Source organism: Lepisma saccharinum, chromosome 10 (genome assembly GCF_977018435.1).
Source record: "Lepisma saccharinum chromosome 10, izLepSacc3.1, whole genome shotgun sequence".
NCBI lineage: Eukaryota > Metazoa > Arthropoda > Insecta > Zygentoma > Lepismatidae > Lepisma > Lepisma saccharinum.
The window spans coordinates 86,426,581-86,451,311 of NC_139238.1; the positions used below are offsets into that span (position 1 = coordinate 86,426,581).

At 39.5% G+C, this 24,731-nt stretch overlaps 2 protein-coding genes across 2 annotated transcripts in view; one reads left to right on the forward strand and one right to left on the reverse strand.

Moving 5' to 3' along the window:
- Window positions 1–24,731, reverse strand: part of LOC145994415 (uncharacterized) — a 124,005-nt gene that overhangs the window by 15,216 nt on the left and 84,058 nt on the right. The gene's annotated exons all lie outside the window — the stretch shown is intronic.
- LOC145994414 (uncharacterized) overlaps window positions 16,495–24,731 on the forward strand; it is a 96,324-nt gene continuing 88,087 nt past the window's right edge. The window contains exon 1 of the mRNA XM_083130540.1: window positions 16,495–16,669. Within this exon, the coding sequence (XP_082986666.1) occupies window positions 16,620–16,669 (50 nt within the window). The 5' untranslated portion in view covers window positions 16,495–16,619. The remainder of the gene's footprint in view (window positions 16,670–24,731) is intronic.

The following is a 24,731-nucleotide window of genomic DNA, read 5'->3' on the forward strand; positions in this document are numbered from 1 at the left end:
TCGTTCTACAGGCTGCTGAGTCTCTTATCGCGCTGGATTGGTCGCTTCCCGCTCCCCACTTCCCCTGACAGCTTCTAGAGCGCCCGCCGTAAGAACTGAAAAGAGCTATACCAAGATATAAAAACATGCAAAACTTTTCTTCTCTACACCTCATAGTTACTGAGAAACAGGAGGCTAAAGTTTCCGAATTTTGCATGGATCAGTATATCTAAGAGTCAAATCGATATATCACTTTGAAACTTTTTTTAAAGCTCATTTACAGGGTGTCATTTTAATGGCGCCCATGGACCACAGATATGTGTAGAGGACATCAAAACAAACAACTTTTCTCAGTAACATTTTTCTCGTTGGTGTGTCGTTTTGGCGCTACAGTCGTTCAAAAAAGCCCGTTTCGCCGCCTGAATGCTGGCAACCCAACACAACATTTGATACCATCTATGACGTCCTGCGGAGAAACAGCGCACGGCAGTGTTGCAAGGAACACACACATTTTGGGGAAAATGGCAGACTACCAACCACATTATGAGCTGTAAAACGAAGATATGATCGCGTCCAGTAGACCGAATATCTAGGGAAACACAGCCTACCAGCACAGAAGACCACAAGTCATCCCAGGGGAAGGGGGAAGTGAACCAACGATACGAAAAATGGTAGAAAAAACCGTATTCAAAATGAAGTGACAATATCGGATTTTGTCTCAACCTACATATCAAATATTTGCAAATCTCGTTGCAAGGTTTATATCTATAGGTTTGTATATCCCTTTGTCCTGTTACCCACAGGAACAACCTATTAACGAATATTCACAGTTGTAAACTATTACATGTGTGGGTGTCCCAGAAGTCTTTCCCTGATTACAAACATTATTCATATCCGCTATATGCAATGTAGAGATGTGAAAGTGGTGCCAAAATGTTGGAAAACTAACCAAGTTTATTTGTTGCAGGTTTCAGTAATGTGGCTGTAGTGTAGCAGTGTCAGTGACAAGGAATCCGGAATTAATGCTCTTGACATCGGTTGGCATCTTTCCATACAATGTTTCTTGGACTTGACAGGATTTGGGAATGAAGATGAATTCCATTTTTTAAATACCAACTTATTGATGGCAGATAATTCTAGACGAAAGAATTACGTACATTTGAAAGTTCCTCTGCACTGTTATTGGTGACCGGGTCTCGTGATACCAGAGGACATGCTGAGCTTTTTCCTGATTTGTGAACATTTCCGGTTTTCTGGGAACTGACACTGCTACACTACAGCCACGTTACTCAAACCTGCAACAAAAAAACTTGGTTAGTTTTCCAACATTTTTGGCACCACTTTCACATCTCTACATTGCATATAGTGCATATGAATAAAGTTTGTAATCAGGGAAAGACTTCTGGGACACCCGGTACATTACATTACGCGTTACTTACCCTTTGGAATTTTGAGTTCTTTCATTTCTATTTTGTCAACTTCAGTGTGTCACAGTCACAGACAACGAGCATCAGAAGGACGAAGTGGATAGACTAAATTGTAGATGCCAACTTGGCAACGAGATTTGCAAATATTTACATGTAGCTAAGCTGAGACAAAATTCGATGATACCACTTCCATTTGAAATCCTTTCTTTTCTACCATTTTTCGTATCGTTTGTTTAGTTCCTGTTGGGTTACGAAACCTGTTTTCTCGCTTTAGGGTACATAATGTGGCTGATTGTCGCTAGGTCATTTTTCACAGAATATGTGTGTTCCTGGCAACCCTTAAACGCATCTCTTCATGACAGGAAATGACGCCTGAACTGCAATCAAATGTTGTGTGTGGTTGCCAGCATTCAGGCGGCAAAACGGTTTTTTTTAACGACAGTAGCGCCGAAACTACGCACCAACGAGAAAAATGTTACTGAGAAAAGTTGTTTGTTTTGATGTCCTCTATACGTTTCTGTGGTCTGTGGGCGCAATTAAAATGAGACCTTGTATATCCACCATTTAAAGAGTTGTCATCAAGATTTCCTTGCACTGAGAGTCAGAAAAAATTTATGTATTGTAAATAATCTTGATTTTTTTGTGTCAACGTCTGACGTTATTAAAATTGCATTATCACTAAAAGGCAGTGCAGTAATCATGACATTTTTTTCTCAAATTGAACCTTAAAGTATGTTCTAAAGGAATGCAAAATAAATTAGTGCCATTTTCAAGGCTTCTATTAATAAATCTTAATTAAAACAAATTTCATGTACAGAAAAATGAACTTTCAACCCGACCATTTGAGATTTTCATGAAACTTGGAACGATGGCAGAAGACATGAAGTAACGTACACATGTGAAATTTTGGTCCTCAGTGATGCACGGTATTCACACAGCAGGGTTGCCAACCTTATAACAAATGTAAAATTTATGTGCTTACAAGGTCAATTAAAACAATTCATAACTTTGCATCCAATTACGGTATAACTTTCATCTTGAGCTTGTTTTGAAGCTAAGGGACCACAGTTTTCATAAAAAATATTGAAATTTTCAGTTGAAGGTCACATGGTGTGACCTTTGACCTTGCATATATAAAAATATATGTTTGGTGTAAGTTGCATTTTGGGATTGCTTTGGTAACAAGAATAAAAAACAATCTGACAGTAGTGTATGCCTTATTCAATGAAAAATCTTGTATCCCAGTCAATGAAGGGGGAAAAATTAAATGTTGGGATTAATTCCGTTAAAAAACTGAATTCTGGTCAGTTGTTAGAACACTACAAATAGTGCAAAATCCTAAAAGCCCTCCCCCACCCCGCTAAAACCTCAGTTCCTGACCTATATCCCAGTTCCTAATGATCATAAACAGACATTCTTTTGTCATGATTCTCATTCAATGGGGCCGGCTCCCGGCTACGACGCCAGGGGTCCCGGGTTCGAATCCTGGCCTGGGCATGGATGTTTGTGAGTGTCCATCAATTTCGTCATATCATTCATCTTCTCAAATTAGCCAAAAGTGGCACAAAAGGCTAAGTAAAATCAATCGAATCTAACAATTCAATGCGCTATAAAAGAGATTATGTTTGTTTTTTGCTAATGTCAGACGTTTTGACGTAATTTGACCAAAATTCAGCTGTTACGGAAGTATTCCGAACATTCGATGCATTTTCCCCTTCATTTGAACGGGATATAAGGGGTGACTGTTTCTGAAGATGCCAAGATGACCGATCTCTCTCTCCATCTATAAATTTCAAGAGGGTTGGGGTGGGGGAATACAAAAGTTCAACTGTTATAAAGCTCTGGGGTATAATATACCCTTAATTGAAACAAATTGTGTTTCGTTCCCCTTCTACCATTAACAGGGGTGCCGACTTGTCAAAATTATTGGGGGGGGGGGCTCTGATCACTGAAATAAATTAATGAATGAATCACTCTCCCCTTTTTTTAAGTTTTAGCCTCAGTGTTCGGAATCTCATAACAGCTAGGGGTGTGCGGGATCCCGAAAAGTCGGGACGGGAATCTGGAAAAAAAATTCCCGTCCCGATCCCGACTTTTTGGAATCCCGAGCAGTCGGGAAATACCCAATGCTCATTTTAAAATGTCGTTATTTCTCGACGTTTTTTTCATTGTCAATTTCTGGAAGTTATCGTAAATTGTTAGTTTTTAATCCAGAAATCACTTAAAGTGAAAGTGACGTGTAGAATTCGAGATCTTCAGAGCTTCGGGAAATTTCCAAGATCTTGGAAATTTGCCGTCCCGAAAATTTCCCGACTTAGTCCCGTCCCGATCCCGTACCGCACACCCCTAATAAAAGCCCATGAATTCCTCAAAAATATCAATTTTTTTATTCACAGTTCGAATGCAGAATATTTATTAATTGTCCACGGATGGATATATCACAAGTTTCGTCAACCATAATAGCAAAATATTCCCGACTTTTAATATCTGATACCACGGAGCGCAAAACAGATCTCCCTAATATATCAATGATCTCGTTGTGAATGCCATGTGAGAGCCATTTGTAGCCCAAACGTCCCATCCACTACCCTAGTTCATGCACATCGTCCCTTGAAACTCTTTTTAGTAAAAAGTTTAACAATACTCATAATTACATATTTAGTATATAGTAATAAGTCATGTGTTTTGCTGTCTCTGGTCATAGCCCCCCCAAAGTTGATGGTTTAGCGGTCTCAGCCCCCCAAAGTTGATGGTCTAGAAAATTTTAAATACGTATTTAAAGTTAAGTTCATGTGGCACAATTCAGAGTAAACTTTACAAGAGAAGCAAAGTAATACATTAGATCATCTTAAGCAAAATTATTTGGGGGGCTCTGCCCCCACATCGTTAATATTGGGGGGCTCTAGCCCCCCCAAGCCCCATGGAGTCGGCGCCTATGACCATTTAGGAGGAAAGTTCACAATGGACTTAGAACGCTTGCAGACGTACCGACATTTTGTCGGTACACGATATCGGCGACGACACCAACACGAATTTTACCCACGCATCGATAAATACAGAGTTCTTGCCGTTATCTTGGTGGGAGCACTGAAAAGTTGTGGACAAAGTCCGAGAGCAGAGATGTCTCCTGCCTGGAATAAAAGGTTTTATTGTTTATGTCCCATGTTAATACAACAGCGATATAAATAAAATATGTTACTGGGCGCATCCCAGAAAGCGATATCAGTGAAATAATCGTAGCAAGATGTCTGGAACGCAGTTCTCTCCATTTGTTGATAGGCAGGTTCCGATAAAGCAAAATCTCAATACTGGCCATTTTGCTTTTTCAGCGACCTTCTAAAGAATCCCTGACTTTTGTTTCAACAACACAACTTTTTTCTCGACACAGCTATAATTTTATGACTGGGGGATGCGTCCTGTTTTCCATTACCTGAGTCGCAGCGGGGGTTGGTGCGACTGCCGATTTGTCAAGGGTAACTCCCACTGCCACCGACCTGTCGGCGGTCGTCCCGGACCACGTCTGTAGCTGTACCATTAACATCCGTTGGTTTCTGGCGAAAACGATATCTGTTCTGGAGACAGGAGTCAATGTTAAGGAGATTTCACACCGAAGCGACACGTGTCACTTGGAAGCGAACCTTCAGTAATCAATTCAAACAGAAGCGACACGACAAGCTACACGTGTCGCTTGTATCTTGCGTGTCGCTCTGGCTGGACCGTTTTCTCAATACCGTGCATCGTGTCATACGTTTAGGTTATTATTGATGGAGTAGGATTACTACTTTTCTGTGGACTCTTAGAAAAGCTTCATTTACAAATATGTTCGAATGGATTTAATTAAATAATTAAGAATACGAATTAATAATGAAGTTTACTTACAGCAAATTGTACACTCTACAAAAGAATATAAGAAATATGATACTTTTCATAAACATTACATTTATATTTATGTTCATTGCCACCTGGTGGCGAAAATTTCAACGACTATCGTCGACATTGCCTCTTGTTCGCGCATGCGCGGGGAATGTTTTGCTTTAGCCTGAATGGCCTAGTGTCGCTTGTCGCTTCGCTGTGAATTCTCCACAAATTATTCTATATTATCCGGCGGGGAACGTTTGCCAAGGGGGGGGGGGGGAGGGTTGCACTGTGACACCAGCTCTGCAAGAGCGTGCCACAACGCTCTGCACTTTTCTATTCTTGGTAAATGATGTAACTGCTTTGTAGCAACTTTTAACTCAGGAAATCGGTTTCGGAGCGACTAAACGAAACTTAACCACGTAGCGTACTTCGGGAACCGAACCGGTGACTTGTCGATGACCATCGGTTCACTCCACGTCCGGCACACGTTACGCAGACCCGCCAAGAACTTGTGGTCTTGTTTCGGCGACGGAATGGTGGAAAATGTTATCAGGACAAGTTGACGTTTGTCTGGGAAAGTTGTGCTCCAGCTTCTAGAGTACATATATCATGAAGCTCTCCGGTTACAGCTTGCGTAACACCGCGGTGTTACCTAACACCTCAAGGTCTCCGATTCCAGCGTCCGCGGACCTTGAGCCGAGGTGAAGTTGCTGGACAAGTTTGGAAGAACTTCCAAAAGCTGCTGACTTTTCCGTCGTCTGAGTAAACACTGAAATAAATAAGACACAATTACCCGCCATGATCGTTTAAATTGATTTGGAGGTCATCTGCGTATAGATAATGAGACGTTAAGTATATACTTTTAACAAGTGGGTGTGGTAGAATCAATTATTTTGAAATAAACCAGAGCAGGTGTCAGGTGGGCACAGGCCCAATAGCAGGTTTCAGATGGCTCAAGAGTCTCCTCGCCGACCTCTGTGCCGGAGTGGTTAGCACAACACGCGCTACGAAGTTAGGGATGACAGGGTTCGAATCTCAGCCTGGGTGTTTACATCAATTTCACATCAACACTTATCCTCAGCTTCGCGATTATCCACAGGTGTCACAAAAGGGAATTACAGTAAACCTAAGCAGTCAGTCAGAGTCCCCTCGGTGGGATAGTGCCTATGTCAACCTCTGTGGAACTCTGCGAAAGTGTGCCACTTACCAGATAGCATAATTTCCCATTTAAAAGATAAACATTTTCCTATTCATCCAAATTTTACCCTTTAAGGTTCCAAATTATCCCTCTGCATAAAATGTTTCCTTTTAAAGGTTCAAAATTTCCCTTTCTCATCTAAATTTTCCCTTTTAAAATTCCATCTTCATCCAAATTTTTCCCTTAACATAATAACCCGTCGCTCGACAACCCTTGAAGGGCGTAAGCCGATCCCTCGACCGCCAGTTTCGCTCCCACAATCCTGCCTAGAGGTGTGGAGATCTTCGACCGGTAATTGCGTGACGTGGGGTCAGCACGTCGAACCCCCATCAGTTTTAGAAAAATTGAAATCACACCACTGAACTTTAACAACTGTGGTTATTATTAATGGAGTAGGATTATTAGTTTTCTGTGGACTCTTAGAAAGGGTTAATTCACAAATATGTTTGAATGGATTTAATTAATTAATTAAGATTACGAATTAATAATGAAGTTTATTTACAGCAAATTGTACAATCTGCAAAAGAATATAAGAAATAAGATACTTTTCATAAACATTACATTTAGATTTGTGTTTAGTGCCACCTGGTGGCGAAAATTACAACGACTACCGTCGACATTGGCTTCCCCATGTCTGAATAGCCTCTATACCAAGTGTCACCACAACCCGTTGCTTTTAATGGATTTTAGAGGGCTCTAAGTAATGACTTTTTTTAACCATGCAGTACTAACTACGTCATGATAATATTAAAAAAATAAAAGTTAGAGACTTATATGAAGATATTAACTTTTACTAAGTGAAATCTAAAATTTTAGTTATTTTTTGATAAAAACACACGAGGAAAGAGAGAAAATGTATGTCACACTTTAAGAACTTTAAATTTTGCATATGAATTTGATACTTTCAAGTTTTCATGTATATTTTTATACATCTTCCCCTTTTCAAACCTTTACCAAAAAAATCTGTCTGAATTTCCTTGCCGCAGGTGAAATACCCATTTATGTGAGAAAATTGTGCTACGCCGCCCAGGGGTTCCCATCCCCCCAAGGCTAATGGCGCAATCCCCCCCAAAAGCCAATAAAGCCCCCCCCCCCGAAGTTCATGTCAAAATCCCCATAAAGTATTTAGTTAGGACAGTGTTTTCGGATATATATTTTCTCATTTAATTTTAATAAACACTTCACTTCACTCCCCGTCCTGAGTTATTCCTTTCTTTATCTAACATGCCGCTATCCCATCAAATACTGTGTAGTGCAAAGTGGAGACTCGATGATCTGTTTTGCGTCTAATTTGAGCGAAGTTTACCATTAATCAGGTGATATGAGATGAATTGCCACATCAAACTACATAGTATTGATATATAGATAACTCTTAACATATTTAACGCCATAAAATGCATTACCATTTTTAAACTGCCTAAATTTATATGAAATAACAATGTACGAGTTCTGTTAAGAGAAAATATGTTGCATATTTGGAAATACAATAGGTAATTATAATTATATGAATTTTAGTAAAGACATATATTGACTTTTTACTATTTATTTCTCGTGGTCATTCATTAAAAGATGTAGGTATATGAACAAAATGTACAATTGTTTCCCTAGTAAGAACTAAAAACTTAATATTTTGTACAAAGAAACCACGTAATCGTATTTATTGAACCGCAGCTTACACAGTACATTTTTATGACAAGAAATCTTAAGTTCTCAGAGTATCACGTGAATGGTAAGCCATATTACTCTTTTTGCTATGTTTCTTGATTACTCATTGAAAAGGAATATCAGAAGTAGAACGTTTGTGCTTTTTTCAAATTAATGTTTATTTACAAGACAGCATTGATACTAAAACGAACTTTAGTATGAGGATCTTAAAAGAAGCTTTTGTCTCTGAATACTGGACCTTGCGAATTCTTCTCTTGTTTCATCGTTTGGAAATTGTGCAAGAATGTCACTGTCACTACACAAAACAAGCAGACTTGGCAATATTGAATCCCCCAACCTATTTTTAATAACCTTTAACCGAACATCACCCCAAGACCGTGGATGCATTACCTCCCGACAATCGTTCATCATAATCCCCCCCACCCAATAGTTTGGATGAATAAGTAATGATTGATGTTTATTTGAATAGGCTACAATACCATGTTAAACTGTCCATATATTTTTCATAGTTCAGTTTTCGAAATAACGGAAAGCTAGCACATTCATTCGTTAAGTGTAATAAGTTAAATTATATAAATATGCATTTAAGCAGTGTTTGTAACTGGAGAATAAGATTTATGAGATTTATAAGACTCACAAATTGAGTATAACAGAAATTGTTACAAAACTTAAGATAGAAAATTCAACCAAATGTCATACCGCAGACGTGTGAACGATTCAATCATTGTTTCACGAGAATTACAGAACCTTAGCTAGAAATTCCTAAGCTAATGGCGAGAATTTAATACGGTTTCTTATTCAAAGAATTCGCCCCCTCTGCTTGGGGTAAATATAATTATTTTCGTAATCCATAGCAATAATTACGTGGATTCCATCTTGAGTACAAATGTCAGTTGTTAAGAGTAAAATTGTCCTGCGACAAGATCTTAGAAATGCGAAGGATTTTGATATTTTTTATTTTTATTTTTCTGTTTTATCGGGTAACGTGCAAGATGTTACTGTATGAAGTACACATAGTACAATTACTACAGCATACAGGGAATCAATACTACAATAAGACGGCTAATAGAAGTTCATCATCCTAATGATGCACCAGCATTAAATTAAGCAGAATACCAACACTATAAGCATTATATGTTAAGAAGTGATGTTATGTAATGCAGCTTTAGTATGAAACGAAACACGCATTTCCGTAATACAAAATTGCGAGCAAAGCGAGCAAGAACATTTTTACATCCATTTCTTTGCAGTCTTTCAAGAATATTAATTTAATGGGATGTCAGTAATTTCTTATGACCCCCCCCCCCGATATTTACTCTTTTCCAGCTTCTCGTTTCGCACGTTCGGCGCCAATAACTTGTGGATACCATATCGCTAAATATAATATTCCAACTTTCCACCACTACAGAAATCCATTGACAATATAAGATTTAATACTTTATCAAGAGCTTCATATCTCCCCCTTAAATTTAATACTCAATCCTCCGTGCCAATTTTAGACTTACTGTTTATGTTGAAGAGTGGATGTTGACTCCTCAAAAACAAATACAGAGCATTCCATGACATTCGCTACGATACTCGGCGGCAAGCGGCCCGGCGAACGGGGTCCGCGACAGTCGGCTATTAAAATTACAGTTTTCATATTGTGTACTAACCTTGACTACAGAAGGTGTTGAAAATTATGTCCCTCTTCTGCAACACATTCCTGGCATCTCCGAAGGAAATTGGCATTTACAAGTGCAAGTTCGTCTACTGTAATTCTCCCGATTTCTCGTACAATACTGTCATTTAACTCACTGATGGTGTGCGTATTGTCTTTGTATACTTTATTTTTTAGATTTCCCCATAAATAAAAGTCGCAGGCTGACCCTGTTACTCTAAACGTTTTTACGAGGTTTAATATACTGATTCTATGTGGAACGGGAACACCAGGAAATGTCGTTGCAAAACGTCGTCGCACTTCTCCACAATTCCTCTTTCCGAAGTAACACTCGACAAGATAAATCCTTTGTTGTAATGTAAACTTTTGTGGTGCCATATTAAGCCACAATCTTCAACACACGGACACGACACAACACAACTTCCGAGGGAGGATTATACTGGCGTCAGTCTGCAATGTCAACAGAAGGGGAAAGAGAGCGAAGGCAGGGAGAGCGAAAGAAACAGACTGTAGCGTGCGACTGTCGCGGACCCGTTCACCGGGAAAGACAAGCACTGACGCCGGGCCGCTCTGTAATTCTCAGTCACCAGAATTTTCGCAACAGTCTAGACAATAGCAATGTACAAGAATTGGATACCCCCTCAATTTAAAGCTCCATCCCCCCTAACTAAAATACCCTCTATAATCTAAGACTTAACATTGATATTCAAGAGTTGGATATTGTCCCCCCACAACGTTTAATTCTCAATCTCCGCAGAATCCACGTGTCAATATGTAGAAGATGGATATTTCCTTCCACCCCCGCCCCCGATAACACATATTACCCTTTACATTTCCCTTGGAAGTCTACAAATTGCTATTTATAAAGCAGCAATGGTAACTTGTGTCAAATTTCCATCATAAAAATCCCGCCTCCCCATCAAATTGGGTTGACGCAACGGGCGTCCACAAACCCGCCTATGAGCCCCCTTCCCTTAAGTACTTTCTTTTCTTCATCTAATGAATTAAATATGGTGCATTTAAGGTGTAAAAACTTTAGATATAGATATCTGTATTTTAGAAAAATATAAATGTTGAATTTTATGTTATTTGAGAGGTAGAAAATCCACCCCCCACAAATCTCGATTGAGCAGTGTGCGCCATAATCCCCCCTCCCCTCTGGGCACCCCTGACGCCACCAAGGGTTCCGGGTTCGACACGGATGTTCGTGTTTGTTCTGTTGTAAACACTGGTCGACCTTGACATTTTGAAAAAAAAATGCTGATCACGAAATGACATATATTTCTTCCCATCACGTCAAGATTTTTCCCCATGTTCAATGTACCCACGTTGCATTTTCTTGAAGTTTTCTTGTAGAAGTACCGTTTCCTTGACTCCCATCTGTTTTAAAGTTGTGGTAGTGGCGTAGTGCGATGATTTGGCTTCTCTTACCTCTGCAACTGTCGCTCGAGGTTCGGTCGATGATACATATTGAGTTTTGAATATTTTGTGAAGGAAATTTATATTAGGGATTTAAAAAAAAAGAAATTTGCATAACCAAAGCCAGTACAATTTTTATGTCACGTGAAGGTGGAAGATGGATTAAATGTTTACAATTGTATATTCATTTATACTGTAGTTCAAATTTGAAGGATTTGTATTGTAGAAAACCAATATTTTACCACCATCTAAACAGAGCCATCTATCGGGATAATGATGGAACTACACATGTTATTGTGAAATTAAGTCAGTTATTGCTGTTTTCTGGGGAAAAAACTAGACGTGATGTGTACAAAGAGATTTCTTGTTTGGAATCTGCATGCTGAAATTATTCAGAGACAACATTCATCCGTGAGACATCCAAACTCTTTTCGAACAGTGAAAATTAAGAGTGAAAGTGAAAAGGAAAGGGAAAAATAAGATATGAAAAAGTTTCTCTCAAGTGCATTGAGTGCAGGACTCATGATATCTATGGCTACCGACGCTTTATCGAGTCCTGACGTGGCCATTGCTGTTTCTTTGTTTGAGTTTCCTATGAAGTCCACTTTCATGCACAGATAGACTAATCGTGGCTGGGCCTACAGTTTCCAGTAGATTACGGACCAATATGAGCTTCCACGAGGTATCGAACCCGGGACCCCTTTGTTACCAGACGAATGTGTGCCAGGTTGGCATGTACAACATTGTATCTAATAGTTGGCCATGCAATTCGGCGAATGTTTTTTTTATTGCTGTTTATTGAGTGGTTTAAAATATAATATGTGGAAAAGAGTTTTATATTTACTTGGTTAAGTAATTTATATTAAATAACATTTTATGTGATACAGTATACAGTGAAGGAATTAAATAAATGAAATAATAATTTTAGAGATAGAAAATTTTAATAATGGTAACTTTTGTATTGGGGGATATTAATTTTTTTGTGGGGGGGGTTATCGTAATGGTGCAGTTTTTGCTTCCGCGGCTTCCTTTACAAAGACGATTTATGTCAGTGATGGGATTGGGTCTTTATATACGTTGTATAAGTTGTCCCAATTTTACATATTCCGATAAGCAAAAGTGTTGAAGTTACCACGAAATATTTTGAAACCATAATGAAACCATGAGACAATGAATTGGCAAAAGCTATGAAAATTCCGAAATCATTATATTCCCTTTTATTTCCCGTGTATCAAACCTGGCCCAAACTGGCATAGGACCCGCCCGAAATTATATCAAATTAGCTGAAGATATTATTATTGCGTTTTTGTTATTTTACGTCGCGTGTCTGCCACTTTTGGCTAATCGTGACGGTGAGAATGAGTGATGATGACAACCCGGGAAGTTTGGTGGCGAGATCGAAAGGCAACCACTTACCGCCCTCTTATCCGAGATTCGAACCTAAAACATAGAACTTTTGTTGCGGATGAGTAAAGCCGAACGGAACGTGGCACTGACCACAGCTCCAACTCATGAACGTTCATAAACACAAACAGTACGTCCCCTCGGGAGAGAGTGAGAGACGGAATGAATAATACTTTCTCCGCATGACTTGCTTTGGCCTCAGTGAAAGTAAAAACACCTTCACTTCAGAGCGGCAAAGGCGAAGATGATAGTGTCATCTGCAAAATGTGAAAGCTGTGTTTGCATCCCGCTGTCAAGCATAGTTGCCAACTTAGATTGTTTCCTACACTTTGAGATTTCAAGTGTTACCTGTGATGACTGTCACGATAGCTTCCTCCCTCCAGATTGTCCAACTGTTCTCGCATGTATCTGTGCACATTCATTTAATCATTATCGCAAAGTTTGCGTATTACATTTTGAAAATATGGGTTAATCAGGAATTTCCCCTTCGCTCCTCATGTCCTTGGCAAAATACTCTAGGAGCAATCACAAGTCGTGGTAAACAAAACTGTTTATCCTTAATGAAAGGTTTATTCCTCATAAACACACTTAGCAGGAATTTATAAACTTGAAACCACTTTATTTTATACTACTATTACTTGTTGCTATCCTATTTTCTAGCTTGTTCATATATCTCTAAGTTTCTTTTAAAAAAATAAGTTACCAGGTTGGTACATGAAGGTTAGTCTATTTTTCCATCTGGTGCTAGTTGCCTGTGACATTTTAATTTGACATTAAAAAAATAACAAACACAACATTGCAAATACATAACAAAGAATTATAGTGTAATGTCCAAGGCATTACAAGCCTATTTTTGGATTGGCCGTTGCCCCCTCTGGCGCTGCCGATGAAACCTAAGTTAGTCTCCAACAGGCATTCTGAACGTGCCACAGTTTCTTTGGTTAATCAATAGCAATTAGTAACAAAATTATGGTATGCTAGAAAAAATAATAAAAAAATATTATCTTCATATTTAAGTAAAGGGATTTACTTTCGAGTTTATTCCTTGTAGTATATTTTTTTATATTTTTTTAAAAAAAATATGTGAGTCAGCCTCCATATGGTCAGTTTAATGCGCAACTAAGTCCAGCTTCGAACCTTGGATCAGGAAAGGATACATCATTTTGTCTGTCTCATCGTTTATGTTTATCAGTTTATCATTCAGCCTACCATAATTTATCATCGTCACGATTAATTGAAGAGGTGAATAAGCAACGCTAAGTGGCGGGAAAGGGGATGGAGAGGGTGATACTATCCCTAGAGTTAAGAAAATTTTCGCAAAACATCTCTCCAGGTGGAATAATTTGCGTAAGCATCCCTACTTGCAGTCTTCATGTTGATTAGGGTTGCTACACTGCACACAGTGGCGGCGATTGGGTTCAAAACTAGGAAGTGGGGGCAAGGACAGTTTTGTAGATAAGGTTTAGCATAGTGCGGGGGTAAAATAGACAAAAAAGGGGCAATTGCCCCCTTAATCACCGCCACAGATTGCAGAAGCCGGAGGCCTGCTGGGGAACAGGGGGGAGGGGATATGGACCCGATAAAATAGCATGTATGTACTGTCGTAGAAAGAAATACTTCTCCTATAAGACTACTGGTATTAAGGCTGTATGGGAGAAGTATTTTTCTCATGACTTACACCATAATTATTATGGACGGTCTCATTATAATTATCTTTACACTTCATAATAAACGGAAATTCACTTGGAAGTCTATTATTAAACTTACACTTCCTTCTCGGTGACACACCGAGATAAGCAGCAATCTCACAGTGTCAAAACTTTATTTGAAAACTGCGGACTGAACAGACAACCACCCGAGCACTGACTACTTACGATGAGCAGCTAAACGATGGAAGATGATCTTAACTGATATTCAGCACTGCAAACAGAAGGAAATATAAATAGCATTATTATTAATTGTTGTCAGCAAGTCAATTGAGCTGCACCATCGTGAAGTCAAAGTTCTCCGCAGCACATTCTTGTAACTCGATAATAACAGGGTAGTGATTCAATGTACAGTTCGGCCCGCTTTAGACGACAGCATTTACCTTAACATGTTTACTAGCATATATGCTTCGTAAATGTTTCGAAAAATTTTATAGCATATAGTAGTTTACACGAAAGCATTTCATATAACATTTCGGTTAACGTTTGGGATTACAATGTATAATATATACAGCACGAAAGGCACGTCGAGTTACACCATCTATGATGAGTGCACGGTGTTTACAATTGAAACAACTAAAATGTTCTTCCATGCGTGTACAGTGAACGTTATAAAGTATGCATTTAAACAGCGCCATTCTTTTGTACCTAAATGCATTTAATACGAAACGTTATTCCTCTCGGTTCAATAGTTATCGGCTTTTAAAAACGTGAAGTGATACATTCTTCACATCTCACGCTGCCGCCATTACAACGGCACTCGTGACCTAGAGCTCGCCTCTGATTGGTTACGCTACGAAAAATGCTACGGACCGAGCCTATCCTTGAGAAGCGCCATGAAATATGCCATGGCATCAAAAAAGCCATAACATTTCCCACTTTGCACGGTAGCTTTTTATCATGGCGTAAATGTTAAGGAAAATGCTTGCGTGAAATGTGCATTTTAAATGCATTTTGTGGAAATAATTTTCAGGCTTTGCCACCCGATTTTTGAGTCCAAGTGCGCGGCATTGTTGGCAGGCTGGAAGTTTTGGGTGCAGGTTGGTGGGGGGATATTCTGAAAAGGCATCTCCTACCTATCTCATTGTCACTATGCTAAACCATAATGGCATTGTGTGTACGAATGAACAAGTACTTGCGCCACATTAATTGATCACTCATGTTGTAATTTCCATTGTTGTTTGCTTGAACTGAAATTTCATCGTAAACAATGAAAGATCGATCAAGAGTCGCTAACATGAGAGGGAGGAGGGGGGGGGTCCGAACCAGTTTGTTCTTCATAGTCTACCACTTAATCCAAAGAATACGCAGTTTTCAAAAGTCCAAGAGGATCTGCGTGGTGGAGTGGTTAGCACAGCACACTTCAGAGGCATGGGTCCAGAGATCGGATCCCGGTCATCATCAATTTCATCACATCCACTTCTCACCGTCACGATTAGCCAAAGGTTGTAGAAAAGCGCCACTAAATAACAAAATTGAATCAATCGATTTTTTTTAAAAAAAAGTTTATATATAAGATGTCAAATAACTAAATTTTATGACTAAAAGTTTGTCTCTACGTTTCAGAGATTATTACTTGAACGAGGTGTGTGCAAATTACACACTAGCATAGCCTACTTTTAAGTACACTAACTGTTCAAAATGTTAAAAAAAAATAATTAAAAACAGTTGCAACGGTCACACATTTGATAACTTTAGAAACCTCCCGTAGGACATGGCCTACTACTAATAATAATTTTGTAATAAAATTGGTTTATTTCAATCAGTTTATAATAGTTATTATTGCATAATATTGCTTTTTATTGTTACTTCAAGTTAACTATGGCCTGTCCCCCCATAAAAATTTCTGACGATTCCATAGTCGCAACGTATTTTGCAACAAATTTTCTACATAATTTGGCAAAAAAAATCGGAAAAGTGGGACCCCGGACCCGCTGACCCCACGACTGGCTACGCCAATGACAGCAACTTTCTAAACAATGAAAACGCTGACTAGCAAAACTATAGTCCCCCACCTCCAAGGATAATTGGAGAACGCCACGCGTTATGCGAGCTGGGAATTAATGCAGGGATTCTCACATGAGCGTTTATGTGTATGGAAAGGAGGGGGGGGGGGGGGCGCCACATTTGTTCGGCGTGCATTGTTTTCTCCCCGGCGACCTTCAGGAGAGTCGTTCCGTTCGCTGGTGTCTGGAGGGGCGCGTCCCCCCGCCCGCAATGTGGAGCGGCGAAGGTTATCTACTCCTTTCACTGGTCCGTAAGTGTGCCACGGCGTGGAGAGGCCTTCTTCCAGTTCTGACAGGATGGAGAAAGTGGATGGACACGGCTGGAGGTGCCAGGACGACAACAGAGAGTGAGTCTTATTTTCAATGGTTTTACTTTATCGATAACTACGAGACCTGCTTCTTTCTGCGTGGATTGCAATCTTTGTTCGCGGTGTTACTATTTTTTTTTTTTTTTAGCACTTGGGGTGGTTTAGTGGAGTCGGAGGTGCGTTCCGGTGCCTTTAACACTGGTTGGAAGGCTTTCCTGTGCTATTTACACTGTTCGGGAGGCATTGTTGTGCTATTTACACTGTTTTGGAGGTAGCTGCGTTGGTATTTATAATGTTTAGAGGGCGCTGCGGTGCTACTAAGACTGTTTAAGGGACGCTGCAGTGCTACTTACACTGTTTAAGGGTTGCTGCGGTGCTATTTACACTGTTTAGAGGCGCTGCGGTGCTACTAAGACTGTTTAAGGGACGCTGCGGTGCTATTTACACTGTTTTGAGGTCGCTGCGGTGGTATTTACACTATCTTGTAGTCGCTTTTGTGCTATTTGCACTGTTTAGGGGTCGCTGCGGAGCTATTTACACTGGTTATCTGGTATTCCGTTGTCATTAACACTGGTTAAGAGGCGTCCCTGTGCTATTTACACCGTTCAGGACTTGTTGCAGGGCTATTTACACTAGTTAAGAGGCGTTCCAATAATATTTGCACTGGTTAACAGGCGATCTGACACTATTTAACCTGTTTAAAACAATTCTAGTACCATTTGAACCAGTCTGGTGGTATTTACATTGGTTAACAGGTGTTGTGGCGCCATTAACACTGGTTGGGGGCGTCCATGTGCTATTTACACTGTTTTGGTGTCGCTGCGTAGCTATTTACACTAGTAGAGAGGCTTTCTGATGCTATTTACACTTTTGAAAGCCATTCTAGTGCCATTTGCCTGGTTAGGACGCGTTGCAATGATATTTACACTGCTTAGCAAGCATTCCGGTGTTATTTACACTGTTTAAAACCGTTCCGGTACCATTTGCCATGGTTAGTAGGCATTCCGGTCATATTTACACTGGTTAAGATTAGGGCTGAGTCGGTGCCGATGTATCGGTTGCGATTAATCTACCTATGTCAGCCGATATTTTCCCGGCATATTCGTCTATCACTGGGTCCCAAAAATGTCGGCGACCCTTTCGCTGATTTTAATTATCCTGGATATTATGCAAAATTCAAACTTTTTAAAAAATGTTGCACCAATTATGCACGAAAAACTATATTTTGTGATTGCATTATATCTATTGTAATATTCTGACGCGATTCTTGAACATTCTAAATCAAATTTCTTGGTAAATTGATGTATATAATTGAAGAAGAATATTTACACACCTATATTGATCAATATTTTGAACAAATTTTAATTATTGTAATTTCCATGTATCGGTATCGGTGGGTATCGCTGAGAGAATCGGTATCTGTTAAATGTGGTATCGGCTCAGCCGTAGTTAGGATGGTTCCCGGTTCTATTTGCATTAGGTGAAATTTAAACCGGGTAAGAAGCGCTCCGGTAATATTTACACTGAATAGGGTGTATTCCGGTGATTATTAACACTGGTTAACAGACTTTCCGACGCTATTTACGCTGCCTGGGGCAACGCTATTTAGTGATCTATCCGTAGGAGGTGCATTAATGACAAGAACATTCCCCCTTTTATCCAATTCATCTTACTTTCAAATTAATTCATTAATTGGAAGTAGTTGCCGATATAAAACAGGAAAAGGATCATCATGAAATTGAAAATGGGAGGAGGATTGACAAAGAAATTCGCGGACTGAAATATCCAATATCGGCAACCAACCCCAAGCGAAGGTTTCAGCTCTATCTTATGCACTTTAATAATCATTTCACCCGGTTAACTTTAACGTAGCGAAATTTCATAAAATAAATTAAATTAATGTTTTTCTGAACAATAAAAGACGTTCGGAAAGCGATTGTTACACAAAAGCAACAAGATAGCTTAGGCTATACAGGAAATCGATTAATGTGTGTGAAAGGTAAAGAAAAATCAATAAAAAAATCTTTAAACTGTCATAAAGCCACATGAAGAGGTGTGGAGGTTTGGATTCACACATCTACCCATCGAGTAGAGCCACTTTTTGGCGCGATGTTACCCCTTGAGGTCACTGACCCCGGGACGAAGCCGGGTCTCTCACGTGGCTCTACCGACCGAGCCATAGCGGCTCGTGATGGTTATTCATTTGTTTGATGGTATAACATCCGGTCTCCGCGGAATTTCTAGAATTTCGCCGAGGCAATCATTACAACAGTCATTAAATCATAATGTACAGGAAATACAGGCAAGACGGCGTGACGAATGAATATGTAAACAATATATGGAAAGTTGGAAGGTTCAAGTGGACGAGATTATCACTACATGTTACGTACCCAATGGGTTCAACCCATGTAAACGGTTTGCCGAGGTGGAACAGAGATGGCAGCACAAGATGTGCAAGATTGAAGATTAACACGAGATACGCGAATAGCAGTGTAAATTAGCGCAAGGCAATTTGAAAAGATGAACAACAATAGAATCCATTATAAGAGGATGAAGAAATATATATATAAACAATAATTAATGTAAATACCTAATAAATTACATTGGTGCTCATATGTAATTATACCGGAAAACTAAAGAAGTGAAAACACTGATACAAAATCGTGTATTTTGATAGATGTCGAATCTCTCAGCTCGATTTACCATCATCCCCTTGGGGGAAATTTTGATTTATACAGTGGCGGCGCGTTTCGGTCGTCTAGCACCAAGTATACATACACCTTGTTGGACTTATTTAAGTGTTGGCGCGTTCCAGCCGTTGCCTCAAGGTAGGAGAATAGAAATAGGCGGCGTATGTATCAACCCTTACCTTCGAATTCGTAACCCTCTAGGACTTGGTGCGAATGAAGAAAAAGTGAAGTGTTACCAGTTTGCGAAAAACGGACTTAGTGAAGAGGGAAAACCTAAAATACCAAAGGAATTGGCATAAAGTAGACACGTTCCAGGGAATACATAAGAGTCCAGAAGGAAATCCAGATTCCCACAAAGAAGGAAGTCCAGATCCAGATTCCCAGAAACAATGAAATCCAGAAGGAAGTCCAGAAGAAAGCATATACTAAATAAAGTTATACCCGATAGAAAGCATAAATAAACTCATGAAGCATACAAATTGAATGTAAATAAGAAGCAAAGAAATACGTATCTTATTATGTAAATATATAAATCCACGTATCCTTGTTGAGATAATATAATCGGTTAAACGTCTCCATTGGAAGGCATCCTGTCAGGTTTCGTTTTCAAACAAGAACCCTACCCTGAAGATATATATTAGCCGTGGTTTAATATTAAGATTTATGTACCTTTGCACAAATAGAGGTAACATACACCATTGGGGAAACCCCCATCAAGGATTCGAATCCGGATCTGGGCATGTGCGTTCTTTCTTCAATTTCATCACATCATCACTAATCCTCATCTTCGCGATTAGCCAAGAGTTAAAGAAAAGCAATGAAAAATAACCTAATTGAAGCAATCAATCACTTTCGGGGAAGGGGTTTAAGTGACCTTCCACGTATTACACCCAATTGTCAACCTTACTTCCACGTAGTATACCCTGGACTGCATTTTTCAGACTAACGAAGCTCTGGCGACTGGCCCCATTGCCAGTATATATATTTTTTTGTGTTGTTCTGTGTTTTGTCCTTGTGTGTGCTTAGTGCCTCTTTACAGCCTCAGCTTTTAACCGAAGTCAGAATATTTTAATATTTTAGTTATAACACGACGTTACAGTTATGTTATTTTAGTTCTGGCAAAGGGCTGGACGCCGTATAAGGTGACGGGTGCAAAATAGCCTAAGTGCTGACACACCCAAAATTTAAAAACCAAATCAAATCAAATCAACTTTCGGGGAAGTAATCCCATGCTTGGCTGCACCAAGCATTAGGAAGTAACCAACCTCGTCTAGTTCGCTTCACATTTTGACACTAAGTATAGTACAGGTAGACGAATAGCGGTGCTCAAGGTCAGAAGATTCAACAAATGCCTGTCTGCTACTTTAAACGTTCATTTGACTAGTTAGCGCGCACCACGTGAACATGCACCGCACGCTACATTCCAGAACGTATAGTGCAAACGGTGCAGACACCAAATCAAAGAAGTGGACGAGTCGGTGTTGCACCATGTAACCAACTGCAGTCCAGCAGAATTAACTTGAGACAAATGGCTGCCGGCGCCGCTGCAGGAGTACCAACCTACAGCGAACGCTTGACTCTTACGCGATTCACGGGCAATCAGCTGACAACGGGAGATTTGAAAAATAATTACATTGGGTAAAGGAAATATCACTGTATTAAGAGGACATGCTAAGAAAATTATAAGCATTATAAAGTATTCTATCTTACACAATAAATGGGTAAACAGTTTATTCTTTACCTTAAATCCGTAATTTGGAAACACTGCCACTTCGCTTGCTTTACCAGTCACTGCACGTGAGTCCTTTCAACAGTTGGTAACATTTCGCGCGCTCGAACATTAGAGTTTTGCTTGGCCGTTACAGCGGGAAGTCCCCTGCTCTAGCCAATTCGAGCGCTGTTGCATCACTCAGAGAGCGGCCATTTCTCTAAAATTAATTCTGCCGGACTGTAGACGCGCGAATGCAGACAGGCAAAATGTGCAGCGTACTGGACGGGCTCGCCACTGTTCTCAACGTGGAGATAGAAGTGAATACAACTTTGGCTAGAAACTGAAACCGCGGTGTGAGCCATGAAACAAAGAAGAAGAAGAAAGATAGAAGTGAATAACTGTGTCACATGTCGAAGAAAAGTGTGTAAAGGGATTGAGTGCAAGTGTATAAAAAACAACACGGTCTAGATGGTAATTCCCTGAATCAGTTAAAGCACGTGTTTCTGTGCATGGCTAATGTGTGCGTTATATAACCCCGTCCGCTAAATGACTACGTGTCGCATCTTTTGGGTCACGACTGCGTCAGTTCCCACGTTCCAGGGAACGAGGAACCAGTTTCTATCAACGTGAACGGTGACTGAATACAGTGTTCCCACATGCAGTGTTTTAAATCTCGCCGTAATAGTATTCAGTCTAATTCGCTGCACTTTTTTGACTCTCTCTGCACTCTAGTTCCGTTACATGGTGCAACACCGACTCGTCCACTTCTTTGATTTGGTGTCAAGTGGTGTATTTGGTGTCTGCACAGTTTGCACTACGTTCTGGAGCGGCGTGCGTGTGTGGTGTATGATCACGTGGTGCGTGCTAACTAGTCAAATGAATGTTTAAAGCAAACAAAACAGCAGTTCTAGATTTGTGATCTGTGGAAAACTTTCCAAAGGGGGTCGAAATAAAAAAAGAGTGTCCTTAAATGGGACTTATTTATGGGCCAGGGTGCGAAATTCTGCTGGGGGGAATTTCCCCCCCAAACAATTTTGGCCTCAAAAATTTTCGGGCGGGGGAGAGTTTTTGTTACAACAAACAAAAGATAAGCAATTACTTTTAATTTCATATATACTGTACTAAGAATAATATAATAATATCGAATACAAATTAGTGTAGTTGTGTGTTCAATGCTTTTTCTCTCTCAAGAGATCATTAAGAAATCTACATCAAAACAAGAATGCAAGACAATAATAACTGTGAAATCTAATTGATATATATTAACATAAAGCAAAAACTTAAAAAAAACGTACACATAATAAAACCACTTCAACTATTCATAATTTATTAACATCTTTAACCTGTTAGTAAAGGACGTAGTTTGCTACTTTATAATATCAAGAATTATTATAGTTATATAGTTTTAATTTAGTAATTTATTTTTACTATTTATAACATTATAAATATGTATATCGTATAATTTATATGTATGATTGTGGGGAGGGGGGTTTGTAGATTAAGTTCTTTCTCCCCTCACGCCAGTCTTAAATGATTTTCGCACCCTGTTATGGGCTGTAAGAAAGAAAGATTTAGAGGGGAGAAGAGATAGAGAATAGAAGAGGGTGACGGACAGAGAAAGAAGCCGAGGAAGAACAGACAAAAAGGCAGAGGAACAAAAAGAGAAAGCGAGAAAGAAGCAGAGGAAAAAGGAGATAATGAGAAAGCAACAGAGAAAAAGAGAAATAGATGTAGAGGAAAAATAGAAAGAAAGAAGGAAATGGACACAAAAGAGAAGCAGAGGAACAAAAGAGAGAAGCATAGAACGATAAAGAAAAAGAGGGAAATATAAAGAACCAGAGGACGAAAAAGAGAAAGGGATAATCAGAGGAAGAAAAAATAGAGCAAGATGCAGAGGAACGAAAAAAGAGAAGCAGAGAGAAAGAGAATGAAGCAGAGGAAAATAAAGAAAGAGGTGGGTAATGAAAGAATTAGATGAGCTGTTAGTGAGAAAGCAACATAGAAAGACACAAAGTAGGAAGGTGGCAGAGATAAAGAACGAAGGGAAATAAGAGAAAGAGACAGAGATATGAAAATGAGAAAGGACTTAGAAAAGTGGAAACACAGAAAAGTAGAGGATACAAGAAAAGATAAGCGGAAGAGAATTACAAGTAAAAGAGAACAACTAGGCAATTATTCCTTATTCCGTTCAGTGTGATATTCGGGAGACTACAAACTAACGCAATCCCGAGAATTGCAGTACAGTTCAGGCCAGACTAAATGAAACTTGGACCATACCTACCTCATAATCTTGAGCAGGTGTGTGACCTCACACGTCCCTTCTATGCTGCCAATTCTTGTAAGGACACACACGTGGACATGTGACGGCCGCAGCTCTCGTAAGTGTTTCTCTAAGGTTGTTCGGAGGCATAGCTGAGATCCATGCAGTGGGATTCACTGAGGCGTATTTCCCAGGTGCGCCTGTTGTTATTACAAGATTCGGTTCCAGCTTTCAAAATATTATTTCTGAGGTGTTGTTCCAAAAACATATAGGTTATCATCGCATGTTCTTGTTTTCTTGTTTGCTTGGCAGTACTTGGTTAGTTCGGTAGGTACATGCCCGATTAGTGGATCTGTGAACAGCTTCGATTTTAACAGAAGAGCATAAGTAATCGTCCTCCTGACGACTAAAGTTAAGCGATGGCCCACTAAAATGTCTAGCAATAAATGGTCATTAACGTGAGGGTATATACTGATCGGGGACACCGTCACCGATCATCATCTCTCTCATTTCTTGCTTTCTCCTCTTTCCTTTATCTCCATCTTCCTTCTGCTTCCTCCTTTCTCGCTTATCGTCTTATCCCTCTCTCTCTGCTTCTATCCTTTTCTTATTCTGCTTCTTTTTACTCTTTTCTTCCCCTGTTTCTTTCTCTCTTTTCCTACCTCTGCTTCTTTTAATTATATCTTTTTCTCTCTCTATGCTTCACTTTTCTCTCATTGTCTTTATGAAAGAAGAAACAAGAAGAGGAAGAAAAAGAAACAGGGGAAAAAAAGAACCAGTGGACGAAAATAGAAAGAATGAGAGGGAAAAAAGAGAGAATGAAAGAAGTTGAGGAAGACAATGAGAGAAAATAAAAGAAGCAGAGGTAGAAAAAGAGAAAGAAATAGAGGAAGAATAGAGTAAAAGAAAGCAGAGGAAGAAAGATAAAAATGAAGCAGAAGAAAGAAAAGAGAAAGAAGAAGGGGTAGAAAAAGAAAGAAATAGAGAGAGAGGAAAAGAGAAAGAAAAAAGAGAAAGGAAGAACAGATGAAGAAAGAAAGAAGAAGGAGAGAAATAAATAAAAAGAAAAAGAAAAGGAGAAAGAACAAGACAGAATGAAAGACAAGAAAAGCGAGAAAAGAAGAAGCAGAAGAAAGGAGATAAAAAAGAAACAGAAAGAGTGGAACGATATTCTCTACCAATGGTAACGATCGCCCTCTGAAATGGTTTAACCTAAACGGTCAGCCTTGAGAAATGGCGTTAAAATCTTCAGCGAACCGTACCAGTTAAAAAAACAGAAAGGGTCATTCGCCTCCCACTTGAGAAGGTCATTAATTCGCCACTGCACCACAGACACGCATGCTTCAAATAAATAACGTTGTCAATGAGGATGTTTTCCTAGCTGCGCACGTTCTGCTACTCCTCAAATCCAAAGGCGGAAATGTCAACAGACGTTGGAGC